This window comes from Mixophyes fleayi, chromosome 5 (genome assembly GCF_038048845.1).
Source record: "Mixophyes fleayi isolate aMixFle1 chromosome 5, aMixFle1.hap1, whole genome shotgun sequence".
NCBI lineage: Eukaryota > Metazoa > Chordata > Amphibia > Anura > Limnodynastidae > Mixophyes > Mixophyes fleayi.
The window spans coordinates 234,776,132-234,793,299 of NC_134406.1; the positions used below are offsets into that span (position 1 = coordinate 234,776,132).

Genomic DNA, 17,168 nt, shown 5'->3' on the forward strand with positions numbered 1-17,168 from the left:
AGCACAAATAAACTCTGGATCCGTTAATCTTTGGGAAACTTTTCCATTCCAGTATTCTGTTGAGCATTATCACCTGGTGGTATTTAGAAAAGAGAGGAAGTTGAAGCCCACCCCAGCACCGCATTCTGGTTAGGACATCTTGTGATATGCTGGAAGGTTTCCCGACCCAAACAAAGTCACAGATAAGTGATTGCAGACCTTTAAAGGGTTTAGGTAGGTGCTGATAGGAAGCGTCTGGAGGAGGTAAAAGATTTTAGGTAGAGTGTTTATCTTGATGATATTTATCCTCCCCAGTCAGGAGAAACCACGGGAATGCCACTTTTGGTGCTCCGAGCACAGTTGGAGAGTAGAGGAACAAAGTTCGCCTTGAACTAATCCAAGTGATTAGTACCACCATGTGTTTGATATGAGGGGTGCCAGCTGTAAGGAAGGCATATGAATGCCTGTCGGTGTGGTGGGTGAAATGGAAAGGTTCAGAACCACTGATTTGGAGTAATTAGGCAGCTACATTTTTGGAATTGTTACATTTTCTAACAAGATTAGAAAGGGAAATTACAGGTTTGGTACAGGTCATCTGCGAAAAGAGCCAATTTGTGGTCGCCCCCCACCTGGAGACTCAAGATATCAGGGTTATTTCTTATCGAGTTGGCCAGGGCCTCCATACAGAGGACAAAAACCAAGGAGGATAGAGGGCAGTCCTGTCTGGTCCAATTTCTAATATGAAAGGGATCTGAGAGGGAGCCGTTGAGTTTAATCCTAGCTGTGGGATTACTGTAAAGAAAGAATGCTTTGTATGCAGGTAGGACCCAGTCCCAAATGCTCCAGCAAACCTGAAAGAAACAACCAATCAACCCTGTTGAACGCCTTCTCAGCGTCCGTTGATAAAAGTAAGGTGGGAGTGGCCAATTTACAGGTGGAGTATATAAAGTCTATGATCTTCATGGTGTTGTCTCAAGCATCACAGCCTGGAACAAAACCAACCTGATCACTATGGATTAGTGATGGTAAGAACAGCTTGAGATGGTTGGCAATCATTTTTGCAAACAATTTCAAGTCAAAATTTAACAGTGAGATTGTTCTCTAGTTGGAGCACCTAGATGAGTCCTTCCCCTCCTTTGGAATGACTGTGATATGTGCTTTGAATGACTGCTATGAGAAGCCCACCCCAGCTAATATCTTGTTGAAGATCCTAAGAAGTAGGGGGGTTAATTTTGACCCAAAGGATTTATAATACACTATGGAGAAGTGATCTTAGCCCAGGCTTTTATCAGAAAGGGAGGATGAGATCGCTGCTTCCAATTAAGATAGTGTGAATAATGCATCTAAGGTTTCCCAAGCTTCATCTGAAAGTTTGGGAAAGTTACATTTCCGAAGATAATCCACTATTTCCTCTTTTTGAGTCTGATGTCATCCAGTGAGGAGGACCCAGGGATATTATAAAGCTTTGTGTTATAGGAATGGAAGGCTTTCACTATCATGTGGTATAAATGAGGGCAGCTGCTCTTTGGCACGCAGTGCTCTAGACAGTTTATTCCCCCACTGGTAGTATTTATGTTTGCCCTTTTTCAAGGATAGCTTTGTCCTATCACATAAGAGATTATTAAGGGCCAGAGCATGCTTCTGTCAGTTCCTTAAGAGTGACCCCGACCAGGGAGTTTATGGCAAGTTTCTAGTTTTTTGATCTTTAGCAGTAGGTCTTCTTTAAGGGTTTCTTTTTGCTTTTTAAAGAAAGGAACCTAATTGGTACGCACCATACAATTGGGTTTTCATTGATCGTTATGTGCAATGTACTCGTCAATTGCAGACTCCAGTTGAGATCTGCAGTATGGGTCTTTTAGCAGTAATTCATTCAGTATCCTTGTCCACTGCTTAAAAGGGCTTTTGCTAAGGGACAGTGAGGGATAGACTGGAACATGGTTCGACCAAATTATGTGACTTATACTCGCTTTCCTTACCAAGTGTAAGCGTCTGTGACTAACAAATATATAGTCTATCCTAGAGAAGGTGGAGTGGGGAGAGGAAAATAAGGTATAGTTCCGGTCGGTTGGGTGCAGGAGGTGCCATTAGTCAGCCAGTTGGAAGTTTTGACAGATGCACCTTATCTTTTAGATGAACTAATTGGGGATGTCTTTGGATGCCACCAGAAGTGTCGACCAAAGGTTCCATTGCCCAGTTTAGGTCAACACCCAAGACCACAATTCCTTCCCCTCCGGGTTCCAGCATCTCCAGGGGCTCAGAAAACTGCCTAATTCTGGTTAGGAGCATAAAGATGAATAAAAGAGAACTGGTAATGATAAATTGTACATCAGCAATTGGCAGGTGCCTAGAGAACAATCAGCTACTCCCTTATTCTTCCTGTTCAGGTTATTACTATAGAAAATGTGTAGATAGTGTTTACTGAGTAGTAAAGGGACAGAACCTTGCCTAAAGTGTGTCTTATGGATAAAGACCACATCTGACTTATCTGTAGAGAAGGCATGTAAAGCCTGAGATCTGTTTTCAGGGGTATTAAGACCTTTAGCATTGATCGAGCAGCACTTAAGAAAGTCTACCGTATTGGGCAGGGCATCTAGGCATCTATCCTTTGTTACAACAAATTTAGTTACAAATAGAACAGTAGGCATACCCTGAGAACCAAAGAAGAGGAGAGTAAAATGGGGGAAATAAAGGGGAAAAACAGTAACAGTGGAAGAGATGCAAACAAATGACCTAAACACTATGGGGAGAAAAGCCCTTCCCATGGCTAGGTAGAGAAAACTTAGGCTATTTTGCCAAGAGGGGTAGAGTGGCGACAAGTTTCAATACTTACATGGTGCTAAAATAACTTATGGAGTAGAAAACAACTAGATAACTGGAGAGTATCATAAATTGTGATGAAGAGAGAGCAATATATACAAGAAACTGTGGGTAATGAAAATAGTAAAGTACTACGAATATAATGTTTAGAGCAACTTCAGTTGAGAAAAAAAAAATACAAAGATACAGAATACGTCATAAGTAACTAGGGCCTAATTCATTAAGGATCTTAACTTGAGAAACTTCTTATTTCAGTCTCCTGGACAAAACCATGTTACAATGCAAGGGGTGCAAATTAGTATTTTGTTTTGCACATAAGTAAAATACTGACTGTTTTTTCATGTAGCACACAAAACTTTAAACTTCCGCTCATACCGTGCCCCTGCCAGGGGACTTTGAGACACCTCAGAGTTTCACAGAAAATCCTAAAGTAACACAGGTGCAGATGTTGTCTTTTGGATTCCCGCAAGCCATGGTCTTGGGGCTCTTGTTTGCATTGCATACTTTCTGCCACTTCTCCTGTTGTGGGAGAAAAGGAGGTAACAGACAAGTGGATCAATCTTATCAGTCCTGCAGAGAGAAATTCAGTTCAGAAGACCTAAAGTAGAGCAGAACTGATCAAGATCAGAAGGATCTTTTAGAAGGGCTTGCTTGCCATTGCATGTTGCTTGTAAGCTAAGCTGGAAGCCCCAATGATATTTGACATTGTTCCTCTGTAACTCTTCTGTGAGAGGCTTTAGGTTCATCTGTTGTTGCAGGGTGTTCAAGTAGAGATCCTAGAACACCTGAATTGTATTGCCACTGAAGTAAATTCCATCTAAATTCCTCACTTTCCAGAAAATCTCTTTACTTTGGGAATGATAATGGAGCCTACAGATAATGCCCCTGATTCATTAAAGAAAGTAAAGCAAACAAAATGAGTAACTTTGTTGAAGGGGGAGGTAAATTTAAAATGTGATGGCAGATTTATAGTTGGGGTAGAGCATGTCCTAGATCAACTTTACATTTCAGTGTACAAGTACGCTATCAAGTATTTGTGTGCTACATGAAAAAACAGACAGTATTTACCTTATGTGCACAATAAAAAGATTAATTTGCACCCCTTGCATTGTAACATGGTTTTGTCCAGGAGAAAACTTACTAATTTTTTTTGCCTTACTTTCCTTAATGAATCAGGCTCAGTGTCTCTGGGTTGTTCGGATTAAGGGCATCTGAGGCGGAGAGCTCTATGCACCCTGTCAAAAAAATGTTGGGCGTTGGGATGCTGTTCCAGCACATCATTAAAGATTAAAGTGATGACATCTACAATACCTTGAGGGGAGGGTGTCTTCCAGGGATCGCTTGTATATGGAGATTGTTGTACCTACCCTGTCCAGATCATTCACTCTAGTCTGCAGTTCTTTTAAACCTGTGGCTTGGCGCATGAAGGATTCTTGAAGGTTAGTAACACTATCAGCTGAAGCATCTCTGTCTTCTTCCAGGGTTGTAATCCTGTCTTCTAAAGTATATAAGTCAGCATGGATGTTGGAAACGGCTGATGACAATGTTTCTTGCAGATTTTGCTCTAAGGCCGAGATATCCTGTTTTGTTGATAAGGACTTGATGTGCTGGAGAATCTCACCATTTCCTATCTTATCACCCAGATGAGAGACAATCTCAGCATAGGCTAAGAGAGAGTCTTCCTTCAATAGGGATTGAGGAGGCGAGTTGCCTGAGGATGAGGGTGACTTGTTGGTAGGAGGTTTCTTCAGGAATTGTCACAGATCACTTTGTGGAGTGGCCTCTCTACCTCATATAGATTTCCTCTTGTGTGAGGCCTTCTTATCCTTGTCCATGGAGAAAACATGTAGCTGGCAAAAGTATCCAGTTATCTAGTTAGGAACCTACATAGGGAAGTTGTCGAACACTGCCCCCTGAGAAAGAAAATCATGTTAGTGGTTGAGAGCTACATTTGAGAAAATGCTGTGCTGTTACTTCCAGATGAAGTTAGGTCACTGAAAACAGTGTAACAGTGTGCTGGAGTAACAGAGATGGCCACCTGGGGGCAGTGTAAGCACAGAAGAGCCAGTGCCAAAAGAGAGAATCTACCGTGGTACCAAGAATAACAGATACAATATCTTGTATGTCCACTCGATGGGGTTGGGTGCCCTCTGTCAACTGTAAACCCGTTGACGGTCAGACTGTCGACAGGTCAGTATGTCAACTTGGTTAGAATGGCACATTGTGACTGTTGGCAGTTGGTACAGTCATCAGTGTGACAATGTCAATATTCAAATGGCAATTGCACCGCTGTATACAGTAAAATCATTTACTAATAAAACATAGAAAACAAATACACAGTGTGCCCCACCCCACCCACACAAACAGATTAACCTTAGTGCTGCCAGCCTGGGCTAGTACTAGCAAATTCAGGGGGACAAAAAGCGTGTCCCCCCAGCCCATTTTACAAATACCAGCACTAGACTTTGCCAGCTGGGGTTGCTAGCACTGTAGCTGGAAGCCCGCAGCCTGGGGTACCCCTCACATAATGAGGGGGCACCTATAATAGGGAGATGGGGTCTGCTAAAAATAAGCAGACCCCTCTCTAGAGGTACCTAGCCCCATACTGAAAGCTTGACCATAAAAGAAAAGCCATGACCCCCCGACCCCCCAAAAAAAGCCCCCCAGTAATACAGAGGTATCCTTGCTTGGCAAAATAATTTTAAAAAATTAGTTGCAGCGACTTGCAAACTTAGCTCTTCACCAGAAGATCTACCACTGCATAAAGAGAAAATGACAGACGCTAGGTCTGTTTATAACATGGAGTTTTCCTGTGACCGCGCCACTGAGGACATGGGAAATTCCCATGTTATAAATAGATCTAGCATCTGTCAATTTCTCATTGCACGGCGGGAGCTCTTGCAGTCAAGCGCTAGTATGCTGCTTTGCAACTTATTTTTTTCAAGCAAGGACCCCTCTGTATTACTGGGTTTTTTTTTCAAGCTGCAGGACCTGAGGATGTGGGTTTTCTTTGTCTTTTTTCATGGCTTTTCTTTTAGGTTAAAGCTGCCAGATTAAGGGATATAATTTTATGGACTTGGCTTTTTTCAGGTTTAAAATACTAGATTGAGGGATATAATTTTCTTTTATGGACAAGCAAGGATTACAGATGAAGAACTTGGTTGTTGGTGTGTGTAAAAGGGTGTTTTTTATTTATGTCAAGTAAAATTACTTTTCAAACGTATTGTGTGGTTTAATACATTTTGTCTTGGCGCGCTTGAGTTTCCCTAAGTGCAAGAGTGAGGCTACAGGTTGTAGGCAGAACTGTCCACATTAGAGTGTGTATGATAAATAGATGTGTTAGCTGCTGGTAAGCAGTATCGAACACTCATGGGAGTATCATAAAGACATTGATGTTGATAATAGCACGTCATCAGCAGGGCAGTGATAGATGTAAAAACACCTATTCAATCTGTTGCTTGGAGTCAATAAGTGGCATCCACTGAGCTATTAATAAAAGATGATATGGTACCTGGTGAGAGAACTAGTAGGTCAGAGTGGATAACTGTGGTGAAATGTCTCTGCGCTTTAGTCTACAAATCCTTTCCCAGAAGAGAGTCTTAATGTAGTATGGTGCTCATTGTCCCGCCCTATAGTTGGAGATGCCGTGTGGTACCAGACTTGTACTCTATGGGCCTGAGTCACTAAGGAGAGTAAAGCATAAAAAATGAGTAACTTTGAATCTGGGCAAAACCATGTTGCATTGGAGGGGGAGGTATATTTTAAATGTAGGCATTGATTTATAGTTGGTGTAGGGCATGTTATAGTTCAACTTTACATTTCAGTGTAAAAAAAAAAAAGCTATCAAGTATTTGAGTGCTAGATGAAAAAACAGCCAGTATTTATCTTATGTGCAAAATAATAAATTCATTTGCACCCCTTCGATTGTAATATGGTTTGTCCATTAGAACATTTACTCCTTTTTCTTGCCTTACTTTCCTTGGGTGACACAGCCTACAGCAGGAGTGACTGGGCTGTATATAAACTAATAGATGACTACGATGTACTCTCTGGTTCACCTAGTAATTTTTCTAAATCAGAGGCCATACTGTCTCACTGCAAAATCATAGAAAGCGTCCAAATAAGCTTAAATTTTAAATGATATAAACAAAAAAAAAAACACCTGGGGGTAAACGTATTAACATGCGGGTGTTGAAGGGAAACTTCCCTTTACAAGGCAGCGACGCTTTAAATTTAATCGCCGAAGACGTTGAACTCGCGGGTGTTGAAGAACCCGCATGTTAATACATTTACCCCCTGGAAGTATTTCATTTCTGACTAACAAGCTATTCAGATATTTCAAGATCTGCAGAGCGATGCAGTTCCCCATATACAGCATTCAAATATGTTTATGTCTAATAATTGATTTTTTATGTCATCATAAGATCAATATGTTTGGTCCAGAGGGATATGGAGAGGCTAAAAATAGAAAGATTGCTAACAACAACTAAAATGTTCATTGCTATCTGCTTGCTCCAATTCAGGAGGGTAGAACCATATTAGACTATGCTAAGATCTCACAAGATAATTGGGCTATGTTTACTAAAGTACATAGAGCACTAGTGCTCTAGAACCGCAGACTGTGACAGAGGTAGGTCTCTGTGAACTTGTGGAACAAATAATTGTTATGCTTACATTGACTTTCAGAACAGGCAACACTGTAAGCAGTTTCTGCTTCTCCTTTTTCAATAGACGCTCCCCCGGCTTTTTCTCAGTAACACTTTTGACAACACAGCTAGATTGTCATTATGGAAGAGGACTGGAAGACGGGAACATTTAAGAGGCTCAAAGCAGAACTGCAGATCAGCAAACCTAGAGTTGAGACTAGATGTAGGACCAATCATTTATGTCCTATAGCTTTTATACGTACTTTGGAGGTTTAGGATTTTTCTTATATATATATATATATATATATATATATATATATATATATATATATATTCCTAGTCTTTACATTCTTTAACAGAATGAAGCAGATGGTCCTTAATAGGATACTTTCTGATACGGGTAGTATTGTCCTTCTGTTGCTGCTTGGATTCATGACTGTGGAGACAGCTATAAAGCACACACTCTGTGACACACCGAAGCTAAATGTATTTTATACACTGTGTGGTAAGTAACAATACTTTCTATGTGCTATATAAGAGGAATGTGTAAAATACTTTGCTCCAGCTTCCTGCATCATTTATATGTAAAGAATAACTCCATCTAAAAATAATATGTTACAGGATATATCTCTACCTCCCCCCCTCCGGGAACCCCAGCAGTTTGGGAGAGGTCACCTACACTGGTATTCTTCTTTCCTTATCCACAAATATGATGAGGGGAGGTACAATGTGTGCTATAATAATAATAATAATAATTTAATTACTGTTATGTGCTGTGACAGTAACTAGCGTGGGTGTTCATTAGATAGCTGCTTAGTTTAACTATAAGTTTAACTATTCCCAATCATTAATCTGGAAACAAGGTGTTGGGAGAGTCACTGGGTTGGGTTGTCAGCTATAAAATCAAAGACAGAATATTTTATAGACGTCTGACCCAGTAGGACTGTATGGGCCAGAGGGGAGCAGGGAAATAATTCTTGTTCTATCTGTGAGTCAAGGTGCAGGAAATGTCATGGTAAGGCATTTTGGAAGAGACAGTCAGAGGGGGTGGGGGGTACAGTGTCTAACCTTAGTCCCCATGGTGAAAGTAATGATAAAGCAGAATAGGACTGGGGGCTCTTTTATAATTTTGCTGTTGAATCCAGTAACTTCTAGGTATTCCTCTGGCACCACAACCCTTCTATAAAGCCACTTTTTATTTAGTTTATTATAATGTTTGTTGAAGCATTCTATCCCCCTCTTCTTATGGCTCTTTACACAGTAGAGAGAACATGTACTAGCCCACGGCCTCTAACATCTTAAATGGCTAGAAAGAGATTATTTTCTTATTAAGGAAAACCGTTTATATGGCCTTTTAAAAAACGTTTAAACGTTTCAAATGTTAAATGAGTTTTATTGAGCTACTGAAACAGACAGTGCTGTAATCATTGTATAAAATATATATGTTATTTATTTTTTTGCTGTTCCTTTCTCTTTCAGATGAAAGTGATCACCCAGTGATAAACATGGAGCCTTGTGTTTTCAGGAGGAATGTATATGGGAATCTTTCTGTGACATTTATCCCAAGTAAACTTGCTTTATATAGTGAATAATTATTATGTTGTCCTTTGTAAAATGAAAAATGTTAGCATGTGGGCGTGTATCTATTAATGCTTCTATACCTCAGCCATCCCCAAATCACAGAGGTTGAGAAGGAGAGACTTTTACACCATATCCGAGTATGATTGTTAATTCCCTCTACACCAGCTTATCAATGGGGATAGGATGACACACTGACCACATTCTGGTTAATCCACTTCCTTGGCATCCTACTGCACTAGAGAGAGCCCCTGACAGCATGTCATGGAAGTGGTTCTTTTACCCCCTAAGACCCAGCATCTCTAGTTCTTGCATAGCAATGCTGCTCAGTACAAGCCACTGTACTATATCACAGTATGTAAACTTGACAAGCATTGCAGCAATGCATAATGAGGGTTACCTCCAGCATATAATAATAATAATAGGCTATTTAGACTGTAAGCTCCAATGGGACACGGACATTCTACTCTGCCTTTGATAGTTCTTTGTTGTGGGCATAAGTGACCAGGGGATCCCCATGCAGTCTTACAGCAATGTGTGTTAAGTATGGACACAGGTGTTGGGCACCAAACCATCTCTGTTTTGCAAAATAGAAACTCTATTTACATGACTTCTCCACTCCAGCACAATACTTGGGTTCAGTAGTGGATCCGGGAAGGGGGGTGGATCGGCTTTAATTGCCCCCCCCCCCCTTGCATACCTTTTAAATTGTCAAGACACTGATCAAAGGGGGTGGGGCCAATCTGGACCACAGACGGGGCTAACCGGGACCAGCCAATCAGAGTTAAAAGGGGCGTGACTATGCCAAGTCTCCCCCCTAAAAATAAAGTCTAGGTCCGCCCCTGCTTGGGTTGAACTAGTAAAGCAAATATATATATCTCCTGTCTCCTCCAAACATTTCTTGGGTGGTTAACATGTAAAGAGGAGTTCAATAGCTTCCATTTCATCATCATCAACATTTATTTATATAAGCACCAGCAGATTCAGTAGCGCTTTACAATTGGGATATACAGTAACATGAAATTGTATTCAGCTACCATCCCTTCTTTCATAATTAAGAATCTCACAACCTGGAATTTTTGTTAATTAGATTGGAAATTTTTATTAGTTAGCTACACATTCATCTTCACAGTCCACCAAAAATAAGAAATGTAATAGAAAACTCAGATATCATTTAATAAGCGTTCATCCACCTTGGTTAATATTTGTATCACCTCTGCCAACTATTACAGTCAGTAAGATTTTTGGATAAGCTGCCATTAACTTTGAATACTGAGATGGAGCAATATTGGCCCGTTCCTCTATGCAGATTGCTCACTCTGGGTCAGGTTAGTTGGGGAGCGCCAATGGACAGGGATTTTCTATGGGATTAAGTTCAGTACTCTACATTCTTTTTCAGTCACTCCATAATTGCTCTTGCTCTATGCTTTGCACCATAATGCTATTATATTGCATTAGACAGAAACTTTTGAAGGCCAGTAAATACATATATGGCATTCACCGAGAACCGCAGCAAGGTGGTATGGGCTTCGCTGCCAGGAACTCACAGATCACGGTCCTCTGGACTGTCTCCAGGCATAGCACAGTGGGGAGGAGTATAGGATCGGAGTCATAGGGAAGGTCAGACAGCCAGGACTGGTACACAGACAGGCAGATGCAGTACCGAATCGGAATCCAGATGGGGGGGGCCAAATCAGCAGGGAAACTGGAAAAATCATGTTAGTTCTGACTCTTGAAGTTCTGTGCAGAAATAAACTTGGGATAGGATAATCAAACTTATGTTTTTGAATCGTAAGTGCAAATGCGTCACTGCTATTGTAGCACATCTTCAAGATTCCACCTGTCGCCATCTCCTTTTCTACGGGATCCTGAATTTGAGAGATCCTGTATGTGCAGGATATATATCCTTCCGGATATGTCCTGTATCTGGAATCCTGTTATCCCAAAAGTTCTGAAAAACAAACAGAAAATAAACTGCAGCTGTTCAGTGAAAAACACTAAATGGGATCATCATATGTATCCTTGTACCATTACTGCTAAACAACTGAATGAAGAGGGAAATGCCACAGGCATAAAACTCAGTGATTGCACTGCCTGCTATATGCAGGTAAGCAGGCTGTGCAAGTGTTGGGTTTGGGCAGCACAGTGGCTTAGTGGTTAGCACTTCTGCCTCACAGCACTGGGGTCATGAGTTTGATTCCTGACCATGACCTTATCTGTGTGGGTTTGTATGTTCTCCCCGTGTTTGTGTGGGTTTCCTCCGGGTGCTCCGGTTTTCTCCTACACTCCAAAAATATACTAGTAGGTTAATTGGCTGCTATCAAAATTGACCTTAGTCTTACTCTCTATCTGTCTGTCTGTCTGTGTATGTTAGGGAATTTAGACTGTAAGCTCCAATGGGGCAGGGACTGATGTGAGTGAGTTCTCTGTACAGCGCTGCGGAATTAGTGGCGCTATATAAATAACTGATGATGATGATAGGGTAAAAATCTAACTAAAGCACCTGTGTGCTACTAAACTAGCAAAAGTCACCTGGTCATACAACACGTAGGAAGATTTGGGGCAGGGTTTGGGCAGATCAGGTGGGTCTTACTATGTCCCAATTTTGCATGTAGAATTTTGGGAGGTATACAAACATGGAAAGATGGGTACATGTTGCTTTGCTACATAGTATATGTTTTCCCTGGGGAATTAAGTGTTTTCTTGCTCTTGAAAATATTTATTTTGTACAAATTGTCAGGCCCAACAGGATGGGCCTGGAGCTTTAATTATTTATCCTGTGTTATGTGTTAGTAATTCTTCTCATGCTATGTGGAGTATAATAATAATTATACAGTCTTTTGTAACAGGAATGGACCTGGACCATTTTTATGCTACGGTGGAAGTCTGGCACAAATCTATGAAACTCTTAGATGGTAGATATGAATTATGTTCTGGAGTTGATGATGAATTTGATTTTTGTGGAGGCGTAAAAGGAGGTAAGGCATGCTTGGAAATGGCAGGGGGAGCCCTTGCCTTAAATCCTGCACTGACTTAGCAAAAAGTAGAATTATACGTAATGGTGACGACTTGCATGTACGTGGGTGTTTTCTTGCAGTGATCTTTAGTGGTGATTTGCCAAGGGGAGCTTTATCGGTGGAGAGAAGGGGTTTATTGTAACAGGTATCATATGTATTGTGTTATAAGCCTCAGTCATGTGGTATAAATATCTTATAATAATTCTGACCTCTGCACAGCCGTGGTAACCATCTGCCTAGACCTCCAGTAGAGAACTTCATAACATTGGTTTTAACAGAGAGAGAATATAGTAAGGTTGAAAAAAGATACAGGTCCCTCAAGTTCAACTCTTCATAAACTTATGTTGTGTTGATCTGTGCACTCTCAGGCACTGAGTCTATGTTCTCTGCCTGATACTGCAGCTGTAAACCATCATAACTCCCAACTGTTTCTGCAGTCGGGAAGAAGTCCTGACTGCATGGGACAGTCCCCAAAAACCCGAACTGTGCCACCAGAATCAGGGCATTTTGCAGATTAAGCTGCACTCTCCTACCTGTTGCAGCTTTCAATGACTGCTGCTTCTGCTGCTAGTATCTTAAGCTCAGTTGCTGCTTGTTTGGATCTTAGAATGTTGAGGTCATGTTTGGAAGTGTGATAGCTTAGATGAAATATGGAAAGCCGAGCAACAAGGTAAAACTCTAGAACTCCCTCTCCCCAACCTGACTGCAAAGCTTTCCTCTGAGTTTGCACTCCAAGGCCATGTCATCTGAGTGGAAGGGTTTCACCTTTTTAGAGTGAGAAAGCTGAATGTTTCTTAATAAAATTAAGAATATTATTCTATTTTTTTCCTGCATCTCCAGAAACAATGTAAATAATTAGCATTGGGTCATTGACACTTCAAGCACAAACCACGCTCTTCTTCTACCATATGATTTCTTGAGCCTTATATGATTCATTTCTTGTAAGGAAGGAACTGTACTTTCATAATTCTCTCAAAATAACATAAAAGAATATTGGACTCAATAACAACTGTCCCAAGTTTGCTGCCCACCGCTAACACCTGTTTCACATTCAACTTGTCCAATTCTTAAGTAATTTTTAGCCTATGAGTCACTTTTACCTTTGCAGCCTGGCTGGGCCGAAATGCAAAATGTAGACTTAGCCTTAGCCTCATGTGTCAAACTCCCATTGTCCCATAGATTGTAAGCTTGCGAGCAGGGCCTTCTCACCTCTTTGTCTGTTTTACCCAGTTTGTTTACTAGTTTACTATGTTTGTCCCCAATTGTAATGCGCTATGGAATATGTTGGCGCTATATAAATAAATGATGATGATGATATGCATCCCCTGTACCTGATTGTCATTTTACTGCATATGTTTTGTATCACCTGTACTCCATATATTACTGTGTCATGTATTATTTATATGTTTCAAGTGTACAGGGCTTTGAGTCCTAATTTGGAGAAAAATGCTATATAAATGCATACAGATATATACTTTTTTCATGAGCAATATTCAAAAGCACACTTTAAACTTCTGTCCAACTCTACATGAACCCCCATATCGTTAAAGTAGTTAAAGCCTGTCGTTGATTCAGTTCATTCTTTTCATGAGGGGCTTTTAGAGTTCTTTTTCTCTGGTCTCCATTACTACTACCGAAGCATCAATAGATTGTCCTCAGCAAATGTCCCTTTTGTCTGTTTAATAAAAACCCTGGTTGTTAAAAATCAATCACATCGGAGCCTTGTAATCTGGCTGAGAGGGAAAGTGGAGCCTGTCACAGTACCAGGCACTCTTTTGGGGACTCGCGGTGGCGATTATGGATTATCCGTAGGGGATCACAGGAGGGGGAACTGATCTTCTATTGGTATGCGTGTTCATATCACTCCTAGGCTGTGCACAAAGCTTAAGGGGTACAAGAAGTGGCTACACAGGCTCCCAGAGATTCATCTCTGCCTCCCTACCTATAATACTTTGATTCATGAAGCATGAGTCTTAGCTAATGAGTTAATGGATCGAAAGCTATGAGATATTATCATCATCATCATGGTTTTATCTCCTAGAGTGTAATGTAAAGTGTAAGTGTAGGTGGATATGACATTAAGGGAAAATAGCAGTCTTTTGCAATGTTATGTTCAATGATAGAACTTGTATCGAATCTAGTAATAAATTAATGTTAAAAGCAATAACAACCTTGATCTGAAATGTATAAATTTACTGAATATCAAATTAATGATGCAAGGGACACCAGTAGCACACAATTCTGTGCTCCTAGGGCCATCTTGTGGACACATATCAGTATTGCAATAGCTTTTTCTCTGTTACAAGGTTATTTACATTCTTTGACAAGACATTCTCAATGCTATGATCAAAAATAGTAACAAATAATATATAAGCAGCACTGTTCAGTTTGCCAGGGATACATTATTGTAGACCCCTGTGTTTAAAAAATATTGCTTCCCCCAACACACTTAAATTAATAAGTGGAAGAGATGTTGACATGTACATTCAGTAAACAGAAATTGTGTACTTCCCTATACTTCCTTAAAATAATTAAAGATACTTAGAATGAAATCAGCATATGTAAGTTACAGGTTCTATGTAGTGTAGCTATCAGTGCATAAAGATGAAACTATATTCTGAGAACTGTAGCCGTTACATAGAAAAAGAGAAGTGATATTATGCAACACAGAATAAGCAATAATTGCCTAAGAATTACATTCAGAATAACACAGAAGAATCTGTGCACCAAATCTAAGACAAAGAATGGGAGGAACAGGTCCATATTTCTGGACAGACCACATAGGCATGGGCCTAGGGTGATCATATTGCATGGGTGACAATACTGCTTCTTGCTCATCATCTTATAATTTTTCCATGTATGGGTGGTGACTAGCACACACAAAGACTAAGGGGCTGGTGCAAGGTTGGTAACAAAATAGATGTATATTACTCTTAAAAAAAAACCATGCAAAAATAGAATATTTCCATTGATATGCAGAGCCATATGCATCTAGAGCTGTGTAAGACTCCACATCATCAGCATATGAACTTGGATTACATTATTATGTATTAACATCAGCATGTATTTTCAACAGCCCTCTAGCAGTTGCAAAGGAAATGCCTAATAACAGACATATATACATTTGTCTGCAGGTCTTCATCAGCCACATTTGTGCTAACACTACCTTACTGTGCACACTTCTTCCCTCCAGTGTTCTACCTCTGCAGTTGTAAGAAGGTGCAAGTGTCAGATTCGGGTATTGGAGCCTATGCATCCGTTCTCTTTGTAAGCATGCACATTACCAATATGCACAATTTACTCTACGTAATTGCCATAAGTTGAACTCAGCATCAGGCCATAAATGTGTATTATCTCTTTGGAAAACCAACACTTGCCCCTGGTATACCTGATCATATTGCTTCTGGTTCAGTTTCCATACTCTGACACCTGACAATTGTGCACCACCTGTACTTGACACTAGTTTGCTGCAGTACTATTATGTCTTCAGGGCACTAAGCATTTCCAATGGATCTAGTGAGTAAGGATTCTTCCATGCTCTAATTTATTATTTGCAAGCAGGTGTTTTGGGAGCAGTTTTTCCTCTCTTCAGAAATATAAGAACAAATACGGAGAGTGTGCTGATACGTGTAAGAGTGGTGTGGGTGTGCAGGTGGTGTTTCCTGAAAATGCACACCACAGCCTGTAGCTTGCCAAGCTTTGAGACCTAGTAGTCAGTACTTAATGATCATCCATATGAACAACAAAGCAATCGTTACGTGATGCTCTACAGATTTGTTGCCCGGTTCAGTAAGCGAAAGGTTAGGGAAAAAAAGAGTAACTTTGCACCTTGGCAATACAATGCTGCAATGCAAGGGGTGCAAATTAGTTTATTCCATTGCACATAAGGAAAATACTGGCTGTTTTTCATGTAGAATGCAAATACTTGATAGCTTTATTTTTACACTGAAATTTAAAGTTGATCTAGGACATGCCCTACCCCAACTTTAAATCTGCCATCACATTTTAAATTTACCTCCCCCTCCAATGCAACATGGTTTTGCCAAGGTGCAAAGTTACTCCTTTTTTTTGCTTTACTTTCCCTAATCAGGCCCAATGTACTCAAGGTTACATGCTGTTGATTTTTTTTTTTTTTTTTAAATATATTTTTATTCAGATTTTTGTCGAAAACAACAGAAAAAATATAAACGGTACAGTATTTGTTATGCTCAAACAATTCATATCAATATTAACAACAAGAGTTTGCAAAATAGGTGAGACATAGAACTCGGGGTCACCACAAACGTACTGGTCCGCAAGATTAGTAATATGCAGATAAACGAGAGTCAAAAGAGATATGGTTATGAGATATCCAGAGTACCGTGAGGGGAAACTGGAGAGGGGGAAAGGGAGAGGAAATAGTGGAAGTGGAACATGGAGGGGAGACAGTTTGGGGGGGGGGGGGGGAAGGGAATGTTAGTAAGGGGAAGAGCAAAGAAGAAGGAGAAGGGGAAGCAGAACCTAGCAAGACTCGGCTTCGACAATTACTAAGGTAACGTTGTTTTCATTCTTTAAGAAGGGGAAGGTGTAGCAGAGAAGTAATCTTGCCACCTGTGCCATGTGGAGAGAAATTTGTAAGGGCGATCATTAACTACACTAGTCATGTGCTCTAGGTTGTCTATTTGCCAAACACTTTGAATTAGTTCCGAAACAGAAGGGCTCTCTGATTGTTTCCATTTCTTGGCTATTAAGCATCTGGCTGCGGACAGGATATGGGCCGGGAGTAGCCACATAATTTTGTGGGTGTCAGGGGGAAGTCGAGGGAGGAGAAAGTATGAAAGATGGAATGGAGATCTTAGATTAGACACTTTATAAATAAGGTCAGCTACCTCCTTCCAGAAGGGGATGATTTTCGGGCAGCTCCACCAGATGTGGGACAGGGAGCCACGCTAGCCACAGTTGCGCCAGCAGAGGTCCGAAGTAGCCGGATAGATTGTTTTCAGTCTGGATGGGACTAAATACCACCGGAACAAAAGTTTGTAGGAGTTTTCTTTTATATTTGTACAGATGGAGGATTTGGCGACAGCCTCGCGTATCTCAGTCCATTCCTCAGGATCCAGAGACTCGGCCATCTCCTCCTCCCAGCGGAGCT

The 17,168-nt window shown here is 40.6% G+C and overlaps 1 protein-coding gene across 4 annotated transcripts in view; it reads left to right on the forward strand.

Annotated features, from left to right (window-relative positions):
- LY96 (lymphocyte antigen 96) overlaps nucleotides 1–17,168 on the forward strand; it is a 36,019-nt gene that overhangs the window by 13,648 nt on the left and 5,203 nt on the right. The window contains exons 1-4 of one of the 4 annotated variants that reach the window (XM_075213668.1): nucleotides 7,489–7,712; nucleotides 7,802–7,947; nucleotides 8,922–9,008; nucleotides 11,870–11,998. In XM_075213668.1, the coding sequence (XP_075069769.1) occupies nucleotides 7,803–7,947; nucleotides 8,922–9,008; nucleotides 11,870–11,998 (361 nt within the window). In that variant the 5' untranslated portion in view covers nucleotides 7,489–7,712; nucleotide 7,802. The other 3 variants (XM_075213667.1, XM_075213671.1, XM_075213669.1) reach the window with 3 other exon arrangements.